The 14,040-nt window shown below is 45.6% G+C and overlaps 1 protein-coding gene across 6 annotated transcripts in view; it reads right to left on the bottom strand.

The window, feature by feature from the left end:
* Nucleotides 1-537: 537 nt before the first annotated feature.
* The window catches only part of CAMK1D (calcium/calmodulin dependent protein kinase ID), a 219,533-nt gene continuing 206,030 nt past the window's right edge, over nt 538-14,040 (bottom strand). For 3 of the 6 annotated variants that reach the window (XM_040547388.1, XM_040547396.1, XM_040547425.1), the window contains 3 exons: nt 11,014-11,101; nt 10,392-10,530; nt 538-7,183 (listed from right to left, as the gene is read on the bottom strand). In XM_040547388.1, the coding sequence (XP_040403322.1) occupies nt 7,062-7,183; nt 10,392-10,530; nt 11,014-11,101 (349 nt within the window). In that variant the 3' untranslated portion in view covers nt 538-7,061. The remainder of the gene's footprint in view (nt 7,184-10,391; nt 10,531-11,013; nt 11,102-14,040) is intronic. The other 3 variants (XM_040547397.1, XM_040547406.1, XM_040547415.1) reach the window with 3 other exon arrangements.

The following is a 14,040-nucleotide window of genomic DNA, read 5'->3' as shown; positions in this document are numbered from 1 at the left end:
CCAATAGCAATTTTAGGAAACAATTAATTGACTAATCATTCATTTCTTTCTAATTCATTTCCTTATGGAGTGAATTAGGGAGGAAAAAAAAAAAATCTTGTTTGGAAATTATTTCATAAAACAGCAAAGCCACCATAGAAATTATTTACTTCTTTTTTGCACACAGGTGGAGACTCATGCACTCAAAACCAACACACTTCACATCAGGATGATTTAATTGGATTTATTGGAGGAAAACAATTAGTCATCCCTTTAAATTCTCATTATGATAGAAATCTCGATATGTATACATGATTGTCAAGGCAGAGAACCACTTGCGACGTAGCCCCATTAACAATTTGCAGTATTGCAAACTCATTATGCAGATAAAACTTTTGCGATGCCTTAATACATGCATGGAGTAAATACACATTCTCCCTTCTTTTTGGACATGGATGCTGTTATGAACTTGTATCAATCACAAGACCTGCAATATTAGGCACACTGACATTCCTTGATTAAGATTTAAGCCTTTGTAGAAAACATGCTTGCATTTTCGTTAAAAGTTGACCAAGAGATGCTTTGCAGTTGAGGTCATTGGGGAGTCACTGCTCTGGGCAGACTGGGCTTTTTTTGGTTGTTTGCTGACCCAAATCAAATATCTCTATTAAAAAAAAAAAAAAAAAAAAAAGGCCCAAACTGACCAAAATGCTGTTTCTTAACTAGAGGCTGATAAGCTGACATTGTGTTGACCAGAAATGTGAGTCATGCCACATCTCCCACTGAGCTATGTATGACCTTCCATGCTCTTCACTTTGGGGGTGATGCTACAGCTTGGCCTGGTAAGACACAGCATGCACAGCACCAGGCTGGACTTGCAGGATGCAGATGGAAGATGGAAAAGCTTAGGGCTGCCCTGAGCACCTCCTAGGCTCTCCCACCCACTGGGAACCACAGGACATGTCCACCTCCTCATGGAGCCTTGTGCCATGTGCTTCCTCAGCAACCTGAACTTGGGCTGATTTACAACTATCATTAACGATGATTTTTGCACTGCCAGGCAGTGTCTTGGTGATATGGCATCCTGACTGAGCACCAGCCTTGAAGGTGGGCTCAGGACTTGGTGCTTTCAGCCACCACAGAACAAACCCTGATATAATTTCCAAGGACTGATACCTGCTTCCTGTGCTACCAACATAGCACTTTCTCTCCAGCCCTTCTATTTGGCATGCCATTACCGAGAGCCCAATACCATTTCCCAACCCTTTCAGATGCCTTTGTTTTGAGATTTGAGAAGATGAACATCTTCCACACCAATACAGTGACCATGGAGGAGCTGGGACCATCGCCCAGTCAACGCTCACAAAAGGATTGGGCCAGATGTGCTAAAACCAACATGTGGCCATCCTGTACCCTGTCCTGCCGTAGAAAGACCAGCACAAATGAAAATGGATCGATGATTAAGGGAAGACGAGGCAAGGCCATGTTTCCCATGTGGAAGAAGTACCAAGCCAAACTCTTCTGCGGATAAATGGTGGCACAGCTACATGGAGGCTGAAGGACTGATTGCAAGTATTTAGGTGGTGATGTTGGGGAAGGTGCTTCCGTATTTGATGTTTCAGAAACGATTGGATAATTAGCTCAGCTCATTGCCCTGTTTCATGCAGGCAAATAATCACAGCATCTTGGTCCACAAAATGCAGTTCATTCTGCAACGGGTGAGAAAGAAATACCTCCTAAGAGAAAAATACTAAGAACTGAGCAAACCAGCCAAAGTTTTCACTAAGGATAAAGAACCAAAAAAGAAAACAACCCTAAAGAGACATACTGATGTGCTTTTTGGCAGCCCTGAGCATCAGCAACCCAGGGAAGGTATTTTAGATGCAGGCCAAACTTTTTACATCATGTTCAAAGGGGGACCCTCCCCGACTCCCTGTTTCTAGATGTGTGTACGTGACTGCTGCATAGTTTTCAGCTGCTCTGGATGGTGACTCTTCCTGCACATGCTGCAGAGCATTCCACAGAAAGACAAAATACATTATCAGGTTTTGCAGTATCTTGTTCACAAAACATCAGCTTTTGCATTTACTCAAACTTAACGATGGATTTCAAGTTACAGATACATTAAGTCATTTAAAAGCAAAATCTAGAAGAAACCCCTTGAAGAAAAGGCTGGATCGAATGTGCATAAAGAAAAGACTTGGGAAATACAGAAACAGTGAACAGCAGTTTAATACATGCAGTGCAGTAACATGCATTTATTGGACATTTTGATGTTATCATTAGTTCAGCGTTTGCGAGTGTACAAGCCATGATTCCACTCTGGGGCATGGAAAAATGTAAGAGCTGCTCTTCTGACCTTACTGTTTATGAAAAGGAGGAATAAAATAACCAACTGGACAAAGCAGTGGCACGCTTCGAGGTGGGGAAGGGGTCTTGAAAACCAGAGTCTGGGATAAAAAGCCTTTATCCTCGGCTATAAACACTATGTACACAGCTTTGACCCAACAGCACAAAGTTGGACCAAAAAACCTGAACCAGCTCCTGATTTCCCAGCAGTGGGGCCTGCGATCCCTGGGGCCAGAGCACACACGCACGCACGCAGGGGCGGGCAGGCAGGACCCAGCTGCAGGGAAGGTGGGGAAATGAAAGGGATGGAGTAAAACTGTTGCTGGGCAAGAAATCAGGGATGAGTAATGTACCAGGGGAAACCCTGTTTGCACAGTGCTTGTGGGCAGGTTCCTGCACTCAGCCATTGCCAGCGTGTCCTCCGTGCTCCATTTTGATGCTGTTTGCCTTGGATGCTGCAGTCTCCGGGTGTGTTTCTGGTCTTTGCTTGAATGAGTGTGGTTCTTAGCATCGAGTTTCTGGTGCAAAGAAGCACGATAATGAAGGCAAAACTCCCTTCGCATGAATAATTTCAGGGATGCGTCCAGGCTCCAGTTCAACCAGATAAACATGCATAGGAGCATGAATGCAAGTAATCCCATTAAATGGCAATTTCCATGTGCTGAAAGGAAGATACTTCTGTACCTCAGGGCTCAGGCTAGAAGCTGCTATTCTGCAGGCGTATGAGTCCCTCAGCTCTTTAGAAAAACCAAAAACAACAGTCTACTGTCTGCCTGAACTCACTGGCAGAGTCAGACTGGTGTTTTTATACAGAGTTCACCTAGCTAGCACTGCTCAGACCTGGAGCTGTTACCCTAGGGGGAAATGTTAGCAGAGCTTTCCTTATAGCTTATCTAGTTGACTCCAAATTCACACTGAAGGACAAAACTCTCCCTGCTCACCAATGGCTAAAAGCTCTCTGGCTTTCCTTGGGGGCTTGTTTCGCTAAAACCAGGCCCATATTTAAGGAAGGGCAGCCTCAGGGCTGCTGACACTGCTCTTCTTGGGCATCCCTCTGGCTGTGTTGGGTCCTAGGGCTGGGAAATAGTTTTGGGCAAGCTCTGAAGCTCCTTGGAGCTGAGCAGAAAGAAGGAGAACTGCTTACAGAAAAAATACTGTCGGTAGCCATGGAGGTATGCAGGGAACACGCACAGAGCAAAACCCAATCCAATGCCTATTGCAGACTACATGAAGATGACGACCAGAGGGCAGACACCCCTTTCTGTGGTTCGATTCATTTCAGGAATGAACCTTTATCATTTCTTGGTTTTATTTCAGTGCCACAACCAAAACAGACACACGAGGAGTAGGTAAAATCCAATTATTATTATTTTTTTTTCTGACCCCACTACTCTAATGGCACCTGTACAAGAGCAACCAGGACAGAAAAGACATCACCAGCAAGGTAACACAGTCTCAGGAAAGCATCACTGCCAGGTTTCCCCGTACTCCTGCTTCCCCCCATGCGGCATGTCCACTCCGTGCTGCAGAAGGGGTGATCCAGCAGGCAGTGAGGATGCACTGGGAATGAAGTCACATGCAAAATCAGCAGCATAAGCCCCTGCCACTGCAACACTGACTTTCAGCTCGCAGAGTTCACGGGCAGCCTGTCCTCACCCTTCTTCTGCGGGCTAAGGGGCCAGCTGGAGGTTTTCTGGATTTTTAGTTTTGTTTTCCCAGCAAGAGCTCTCTGCTGTTGGCATCAAAGATGGCCTCTGTGACTCTGGAGGTAAAAATCAACAATCAAAGCTGCAAGCAAAGAAAAAGAAGGGGAAGGAGCTGAGGAAAACAAGTTACAAACGGAAAACACATTGGTGCCAGTCAAGTAAAGCAGAAAAGGGAAACAGACAGGTGAGCCCAGGCTGAAGTCCTCGTGCGACGAGTAAATCACAGCTTGTTTAGTAGGACGGCCCATTGGGAAAGAGCCCAGAAGAATTTTTCTACCTGCTCCAGCATGGAAAAGTCTGCTTTGTTTTGAACCGTCTACTTTTGGGCTATCAGCCCCTTCCCCACCTGCACACGTCATTTACTGGTGCAGGGGAAGGACTTGTGGTGGCACTGGCAGCATCCCAGGCGTGCTGCTGGGGTTTGCTGTGCCAGGCTGTGGTGCTCAGGGGCAAACAATTCCAGCCCCCAGACACCTGGCCTGGGTGCTGCTAAGCCATCCCACTTAACAGATTTGGTCAGATTTAAGTTTTATCCAAGAGATACTTTGGGACTCGCTGATGAGAGATCTCTACCCTATGCGCATGGAGAACCTGGTCAGGTCCCCAGCTGTGTCTCACTGAACCAAAAGAAGAGCTTCCCACCACACAAAACTGTAGCAGAAAAAAAAACAATTTTGCTTCTAAGTGCTTCTGTTTCTCGTCTTAACATCCCAGTGGTTGATAACAAACCTAAAATAATGATGATAAATTACACAGCTATGGCAGAATGTTAGGTACCGAAAAGACAAAAAAAACTTTGCATGTTTGGAAGGAAGAAATATCCCTCCAAGAAAAAACACAGAAAACATTGAGCATGTAGGGCAGCCGGTGCACAAGAACTCCCTGAATATGGGGCAACACATCCGCTTTTACTCCCATCACTGCTCTTTGGTTTGCAGATGGAAATCCATGTTGCTTTCTTTTTCTTTTTCTACTTTTTTTTCCGCAAGATACATTTGAATGTTATGTTTTGCATAGTAGCTTCAGCAACTACATTGAGTTCAAATCAAACCTCAGGTTTCAGGAAAGAGGGAACGTGAAGAGGGAATGTTTGAGCCCAACCTTAGAAGCAATTGTCCAAAGACCAAAATATTCCCTAAACAAATCCTGCTTCTGGTGGCATGAGTGTAAATGTGGGAATTCGACTGATTCCAAGCTGGGGAACTGCCCATGTGCATGCATGTATCCAGAGCAGAACTGAGCTGAATGAAATCACATGGGTGCAGAAACTCAAATTTCTTGTGATAGGAGTGTCTCCAGACTAAAGCTTCTTCCTCAGGCTGGTGAAAAAAGTAGCCTTGGCATGAGTGTAAATTGTATGATAGCAATTTTCAGCGACCTTTGTCAAGGTGACAGTGGTCTCATGGTGACAATGGTCTGAGCATGGGACAGGAGCATGGCTTGCAGCAAGGACAGCCCCTGCCCTTTGGTCTGCCCAAATCTCGATGGTTTTGCTAAACCCTGCAGGCATGGGTGGCTGTCCCCAGCAGAGGGGGCTCATTCAGATGTGCTGCAGCCCTCTGAAAATGGGGAGCAGCTTAATAGCAAGGAAACTGGACTTCTATCGAGTGCCACCAAAGGAGTGGCCTGTCTGAACAGTCGGTGCTCATTGCCACCTGCTTTTCCTGCATTTAGCACTCCAAATGTGATGGATGAAATCCCATCTGTGCTGGTCAAGCCAACCGAGTGAAGCTGAAGCAGGAGTTTGAGGTCTCGATGACAAATAATTATGGCTTTTCACAGCACAGTCACTATTGCCTGATCCATTCAGCTGCACCTGTACTGCCTTTCGCAATGTTTTGTGCAGGATAAAGGACGATGATACATGGTGATTGAGCACAAGGCTTGTGCCTCTGCGTGGTGGGGATGAGCCCGTTTGGGGTACAAGAGAAGTAACCTGAAGCTGTTGGGCAAATGAGGGCAGATTTGCTCTCCTCCCTATTTCAAGGTGCATGGACACAACACAGTGGCTGTTCCCAAATAATGCACCAGCACGTGTAGCCTGGGAAATGCATGTAGTAAGTAATTAAATAAAAAAGAAAAGAAAAAAAAGAAAAGAAAAGAAAAGAAAAGAAAAGAAAAGAAAAGAAAAGAAAAGAAAAGAAAAGAAAAGAAAAAAAAAAGTTGAGTTAGCTTTTGTATATGAGCTCTACAGAGGGGTGCAAGCATCAGTCCTCTCCCAGGGGCAGAAATCGTCCCAGGCACGCAGAAATCATTTCACTCTGCCCATCACATGCAGTGGCTGGAAGGGATTGCCAAGAAGGGAACTGCTGCAGGATGAGGCTCTGTTGTTTCGCTTGCCCAGCTCTGGTCTGCTCCTCAAAGGCACCACGTGCCGGCCTCTCCTCTCCAACAAGGGTGCTGCAGGCTCCCAGCACTGCAGCAATGGGGCTGGTGGTGGCTGAATTCTCCCCGTGGCTTTCAAGGAGGAGGAGGAGGGGGAAAGCAATGGTTTCTTACTCGGAGCAGCAGCTCTGCTAAACCCAGCCAGGCTTGCAGTCCAGTCTGAGGAGTGAGAAATGGCATGCCATTGAAATCCTCCTGTGTTGCCAAGTTGACGTCAACTCCTACCTACAGAAACAGCCTATCCCCCAGCAGACCGGGAGGGGGACTTTACTGGAAGTACTTCTTAAAAGAAAAAAATATATCTATAATGCTCAGAAAAGTATCTCTATTTAAATAATCCAGTTGAGATGTTTGTAGTTAATGGAAAAAAAAAATACAACATATACTGTTACCTACACTGAGAAAAGAGTAAATCACTGGGGAAAAGAATGAGTGTTCATTAGTTAGAACATTGCTAGACTCACATAATATATATATATATTATATATATGTATATATATGTACAGCACCAGAGACTTAGATCCGTTCCCCCTGGAGTCAGTGCAGTTTGTGATAAATGAAACATTTCAGAATTGCAGTATAAAATATGGCCATAAAAAAATCTTCTTTCTTCTAGTCCTTCAGCCCCGGCCGCCCGGGCTCTCACTTGCTCCCTGTGTGCACTGTGGTCACTGTGGTGGGTCTGGGTCTCCGGTCCCCTCCTACTGCCGAAACGCCTGAAGAAGCAGATGAAACAAAACTACAGAGAGTGGATGGAGACATACCTAAAACAAAAGCCAGAAACAGAGTTAGAAGTGTTATTTTTGAAGGGGGGAATGTGGGTGTTGCTCCCACAGCCTGCTCCAGAGCGGAGGGGACCGCTGCTGGAGATGGTACTCCTGGCTTTGGTACGTGTCCAGCCAGACCGAAGCCACATTTCTGGGGTTGAAGACAAAGAGTTGTGGGATTCAAAAATCCCTCCAGCATTGTGCTTGCTCAAGGTAATTTTCCTCGTGGGCACCTCGAAGGTGATTAAACTTCTCATCATGGCCATCTAGCTAAAGGAACAGACCACGCACGTGGGCTAAACACATTTCCCCAGGCATCCTGCAAAGCTGCTGATAAAAAAAGTGCAGTGGGTCAAACTCGTTGGTGAGTTCCTGTAAATCTAGAGAGAAGGTAAATTTGTGTGACTTGGGCATCATGCTAGCGACACCTTATGTCACTTCAGGCTTTGCTGGTATGTCTCCAGGACTTCCAGCTAAGAGATGTAGACTGACATAGGTTAGGTGTCTGGACCCAATTTTTACCCAGGCAGCTGCTTTTGAACTAATCACAGACTTTTCACGGACTTTTTTAGTGAAAAAATGGGGATTTAGCTAAATAGAAATTTATAGAACGTGTCCACTTCCAGTGAACCCTCCAGCACAGCTCTAAAAAACACAGCCCTCCAAAGAATAACCCCTGAAAATCCCAAAGTGGGCTGGGTTCGGAATGACAGATTCCAGATTTGGCTATTCGAGCACAACCTCAGCAGTTCCCTTAGAAAATATTCGTGTTGAGCACCCAAATCTATCCTTGCCATAGCTTTCCACAGATGACCTGCCCTTGTGCTGCTGAGCGGGATCCCAGCGTGGTGACCTTGCTCTGAGAAAGTGCAGGCTTGGTGTGATGAGAAATAAAGTTCATTTTTCCAGGCTGGTGAGTAGAGGATGGCTGAAAGCTATACTAATATATCTCAATGTAGAGTCTGGTACAGTCCCTTGAATACTCAGGATTTTTGCTGCTTGCTGTGACTTTTGCCTACTTTCCCAAGCTTGAAGGTGATGTTTCAGTCTCAGGGATGATTATCCTGTACCCGCACCCAGCCATATCCCATTTCCCAGCAGCATTCAGAGTTGACACCTTGGCTTCATGCTGCAATTTATGCATTACCTTAAAAACACAGAGATCTAAGTTCTGTAATCAATCTAGGGAGTCCAACCACATTTAAACAGAATAAGCCAGGCACAGAAGACTGAAAATCAGGGCAAGCCACTTGAGAAATGCCAATGGATTCACTTAGACTGTCCCGACAGGAAGCATAACCCAGCCTAATGAATCTTCTCTGGCCTAACACAGGAACAGAATTAGGATGCAGCCTGATAAGCTCCTCTTGGGCTAGGGCTGTATTTAATTGCCCTCAGGGATGTGAAACTACTGCATTTGAAACTGTTTGGAGAGCTCATTAAATGCACTATTAATAGCATTAGGCAGGACTGCATTTTGTAATGGTGGCACAGCTGTGTCATGTAACTGGCTGCATGAATGGGATCTTTCCCACACAAGAAATCTGTCTCCAGAGGTGATGGAGAAAGAAAGAGGTAGGACAGAGACCTCTGAGGTTTCCTTTTTCCCAACAAGAGGCATTCAGTGGGCTGTGCCTGACATGTCAGCTGCCTCTTAATGTCACACCTTGCATGTGTTCCTGGCTCTCCTCACTGGTTCTCTGGGGCTCCAGCATCTCCTAACTCTTCTCTTTGATTAATTTCTTTGCGAAAAGGAAGCTCTTCGGTATTTGTTGGCAAGCTCTTCTGTTGGACTTAACCTGGGATGCTTAGAGATGGATACTTTTCTGCCTCGTATTTCTGACATGAAAAAAAAATCACCTCTCAACACCTGGTTTTAACCTTCATATCCTAGTTGACTTCTCCATCACTGCAAAAACAGGGCCGGGTCCTGCACAGGGACTTGCTGGATTCTGAACTTGCTGTAGCCATTAAATAGACTTTAATCTCTTCCCACCTTTGTTGCGCATGGATGTTTTTTCCATTACCATTCAGACTACTCAGTGCAATTAATATCACCTTCTGATATTGATCATCCATTAACTGGATGGATGGAGATTAATCACCCACCAATTGTGCTTAGCAGCAAAACATGTCACCAGATGCTCTAGTCCTAACATGGGTCCAGCTCAGGCAGGAACCAAGATGAAGGTGCATTTCTTCCTTGTAATGGGTTTTCAACCTCGTTGCATTGCCAGCTCATGGTTAAAGTGCTTTGCTGCTGGTCAGTGCTGCATTGCTCCTTTGCAGATGGTAGATGCATGCCAGGAGCACAGGGAAACTTTTTGGCAGCACCTATAGGATTTGGCACTGGGCATTGCAAACCATCTGGGCACTGACAGGAACTGCTTTTGTCAAAATTTCTTGCATGAATCACCATCAGACCTGGGATGCAAAGGGAAGGGGCTCTGCTCTGGCTCAGCCACAGCACAGGCTACTAGCTTTGTGGTGCTGCTGCTTGAAATAATCTCTTCTGTAAAGTTGTAAAGTCTGTCCCCCTCCATTTCGTGATATAAAAATCTCTATAGATGGATAGAAGGGAATAAAATAAATGCTCAGAAGCCAGAGATTAACTTGGCTTCACTCACCGCAAGCATCTGGATCCATGGGGCAGCTTGAAAATCTCAGTTGCAGCAGGGAACAAACAAATCAGGGGGCCAGACCCTGTGGTGGTGTGCAGAGCCTCAGCCCTGCTCAGACAAGCGAGCCTCCTATACAGGAGCTTCTTTGGCCCAGGCTGGGTTGGACTGGCAGGAGCAGTATCCCCCACAGAAAATGTAAAGCAAGCCAATTTTTATGGGGAAAAAAAAAAAATGTTTTATCACAAAACTGGAAACTTAAACATAAACATTTTGATTAAACTCTGCCAGATTTCAGCCAAATACATGACTTTTTCCTGGGGGTGTCTGGGTCTTTTTCCCAATCAAAAGCCCCTATGCTCAACAAGAGGAGGATTTCCCAAGAAATGCACTGAGCTGAAAATACAGTTTTTCAGTGCATAAATATTTCCAACTGAATCATTACTTTTTTTTTTTTTTTTAGCCAGCTAAACACAAAAGCCTCAGTCCCTTTTCGGTCCTCATTTCAAACACCTGCTGGCAGCAAGGACTGCAGCCTGGGGGCAGAGAGAAAAAGCATTTCCCACAGATTTTCTCCCACTACTCACAATCTTTCCGGGTGGTTGCATCAGATAGCGGTGCGGTGAGACCGAGGGTACCGGAGACGCTGGCGCTCGTGCTGTCCAGGCTGCTGCCGAGGTGTAACCGCCGCATGTGTCTCACAACCGCCGTGGCATTAAACGCTTGCTGGGGGAAAAAAAGAAAGAAAAATAAAAATCTGGAGGTGGAAGGGAAACTTGTGCCATTCCCCTGGTTACTGTGCGTTGGCAGAAGAAGAGTCCATCGTCATCCCAACTTTTTCCAATCCCGTCAGATGGGATGTGGTAGCCCAAAATCCCTTCTCATGTTGGACATATCCTTCCCTGCACCAATGCATGGGTGTCCGAATTGCTTTGTATCCCCTGCTCAGGGCTGCCCTCCAACATATAACCAACCACTGGTGCTTTAGTCCTGGCCCCATCTCTCGTACTCACTGTATTATGCATTGATGTAGCACACTCTATAAGCAGCAAAGCCATGTGATCTAAGATGGGACCAACTATTATGTCCAAAATTTTGGGCCACAAAAGCAATTTTCTATTTAAGGCATTGACATGCTGTGAGGGCTGTGCAGATGCTGTGGTAGCAGAGTTATGTGTCCAAGCGTCACCTCTGAGGATGGTCACTTACTCTCCATTTGCTTTTTGCAAAGTTCTTCCGGATCTGAGCACTGACAGACTCGTGGATGTTCTTGTTGAGTGCTGTATCTCCAGCAATCCTGAAACAGGCAGACAAGGCAGGTTTTAAGACATCTTTTGCTCTCCTCGAATACCCATTCTTCTTCTCCTCAACGGATAAGTCTGGTCCAAGGTGCAATTGCTCCTAGTGAGATGCTGATTTCATTCACATGAGGCCTCCGACTTCCCACCACTGTCTCTGCTGGCAGCAGTGGTGGAAAGTCTGGGGCAATAAAAGCAAAGCATAGATAAGGCTTGTAGATCTGGCAGCTACAAAGAGGTGCGACCTTTTGTTGGTGCATGGCTGCTTTCTGTCACCATTACAGCCCTTGATGAAAACATTGCACCTTTTTTTCCCCTTTACATCTAAAGATTTAACATCAACAGGCTGAGACTACTTTTAGCCTCAACCATGCAGCAGCCTCCAGAGCCACTCCAACCTGTCTGATTTCTGTTTGCACTGGAGATTTTCCTGCCACCCTACAACGTACATAGCCATTCGTCTTGATTAATGTAGATTAACAGTAAAACAGATACATGGACTCTCACTAAATTAGCACAGCTGCACAATAGCTTAAGCTGAACAGCACTTGACTGAGAAACTTCATTGATATTGTGCAGTTTCTTGAACAGATAGACACATTCAATTCTCTGGAAAACATAATTATTTCAAGAGGATTTCCTTAATTTACTCAACTCATCAAGGCATGAGATCTTTTGGAAGTGTAGGCACATCTGTGAACTGATATTAGGCTATGTGCTGTGGTTAATAATGCTACCCGACATAGGTGAAGCCAGGAAGCAAAGATTGCCTCCTATATTGTATGTGATGTTTTCAGAAATCACATTTTTTTTTTTAGCACCAGTCTAGAAGCCTGATGTTTATTAGCAACAGAAAATGTTAAGAAATTGAAGAAATGAGACATCTGTCAGGGACAGAGCCTCCTGGTCTGGGGACCTCGAATAGCAGAATTGGAGGGTCTGGGGGACACAATGATCATCTATTCCTCCCCCCACCCCACTTTTGTCAAAATAATTTTGACAGGTATTTGCCTAAACAGTCCTTAAAGATCTCCAAAAGATGGAGACTTCTCAGACAACCTTTTCCAGTGCCCCGCTATCTCCCAGAAGACATGGAAACTAGCTTGTTCTCTTTGTCTTTGAAGCATCCTTTCACATATTTGAGGACTGTTATCATGCCTTCCCTCCGTCCTCTCTGCTCTAGACTAAAACAAACTGATTCTTTCACTGTTTCTTCATACATCACATTTTCTAATCCTCTGATCTAGTGAGCTTCTCTGGACTTTCTCCAACTAGCCCACATCTTCCTCAGAGGGCGTTACCCAAGCCTCACTCTTTTCCACTAAGGCAGCAGAATGGCAGCACTGCTTTGTGTTTCTTAAAAGATGAAACTCTGCTTACATACCCCAGCCTGCTGTTTTCAGTTTATGCATCCCATGAATTGGAGACGTTCCTTTCATTTTGCCCAGATCGTTTCAAACTGTAACCTTGTTCTTCAAAGGACTTGCAGCAATTTCTGCTTTCGTGTCAGTGGCACATCTAATTAGTGCTGTCTGGGAGCAGTCTCTCTTCCAAACTGCTCCCCTCGTACCTGATGGTAGCTCTCCTACCCAAGAAGTGAGAGATATGAGAACATACTTACTCTTGGAGGGAGAAATGAGGGACTAAACCTTCACTTCATGAGACAGGAGAGCCACCAATTCCAGCCTGTTGGAGCTGACCTACTGCTATATTGAGTTTATTCAATAGTACGGTAGCCAGGAGAAGCGGGGGCAGGAAGGGGCAGGGTCCCACTCACGGGTATCGCCCCCTCCACTGGGAAGGGCACTTTGCTGACCACCACCACCACATAACTGTCACCTAAACAGATAAAAGAACAGGGTACCATGAACAGAACAGGGCTCCCAAGTGCACCTGACACCATCTTGGGCCCCTGTCCTGTTGATGGAGAAGGTGAGGTGTGATGAGAGGAGAACTGGAAGACCTTCAGATCTTCCTTGGAAGCAAACTCCTGATCGCCTCTCACTGATAGCAAGGCAAGTTGGCCTAGATTTCCCACTGGGTCCAGGCAGCTCTAAGTTGTTGAGGGCAGCATCTAGTTTAAGCATCATGGTCACTATTTACACAGGGATACAGTCAGGCCCATCTCAGCCTCTGATGGATCCCATACACCATATAATCCTAGATGGATCCAGAGCCCAGCTGCCCTTGCACACTTCATACAGTGCATTTTCTGTATTTCTCAGGCATGGACCATCATGTGAGGTGGGTTTCTACAGCTTTACCAAAGGCCTACATGACCCAACCTGACATAACAGAGTATCCATGACTGCCTCCAGGTCACTTCTATGAGCCAGCAGCCTGAGAAGACTCTAGCAGCATTGCCTGCCCTGTACCGCTTACTATCTTAGGTGCACAAGTGCATGAAGATCTGTGTGCACTCCTTGCACACTGCTCAGCCTTTTGGTGCACATGGGCCCTAGCAGAGTTTCCTGGTGGGAATGCAAACTGCTAGTCACAGTCGCTTCAAAATGTCACGAGCACTCTGCTTCCGTTCCCAGGACACCTCCTCGGTGTAGGCACGTGCCCTCAACACGTACCAGCTGGGAGCACTGGCTGTCATAGTACAGATCTGTGGAAGAAAACTAAATTTTTTAGCCAGGCACTTCATATGTGGATGACTACAATCCAAATGATCTGTTCAGTAACTGATCAAAATGACAGAACAGCAGAGAGAAGATTACTTACATTTGGAAGGAACATTTTTTCCTACCAAGTTAATGAAGCATTTTGCTTTATGAACAAGCTTGTTAGCAAGCTGTATAAGCACAGATCACATTTCCCACTTGTCAAATTTTATTCTGGAAACATGGGCAGAACAAGGTCCTGGGGTGTGATACCCTTGCCAGCTCTCCCAGAAGATCTTTCCCGTCAGCCTCCAGAAGGACTCACAAATGCT

The sequence above is a fragment of the Cygnus olor genome, chromosome 1 (assembly GCF_009769625.2).
Source record: "Cygnus olor isolate bCygOlo1 chromosome 1, bCygOlo1.pri.v2, whole genome shotgun sequence".
In the NCBI taxonomy this organism is placed as follows: Eukaryota; Metazoa; Chordata; class Aves; order Anseriformes; family Anatidae; genus Cygnus; species Cygnus olor.
This window is presented reverse-complemented; position numbering and strand designations above follow the sequence as displayed.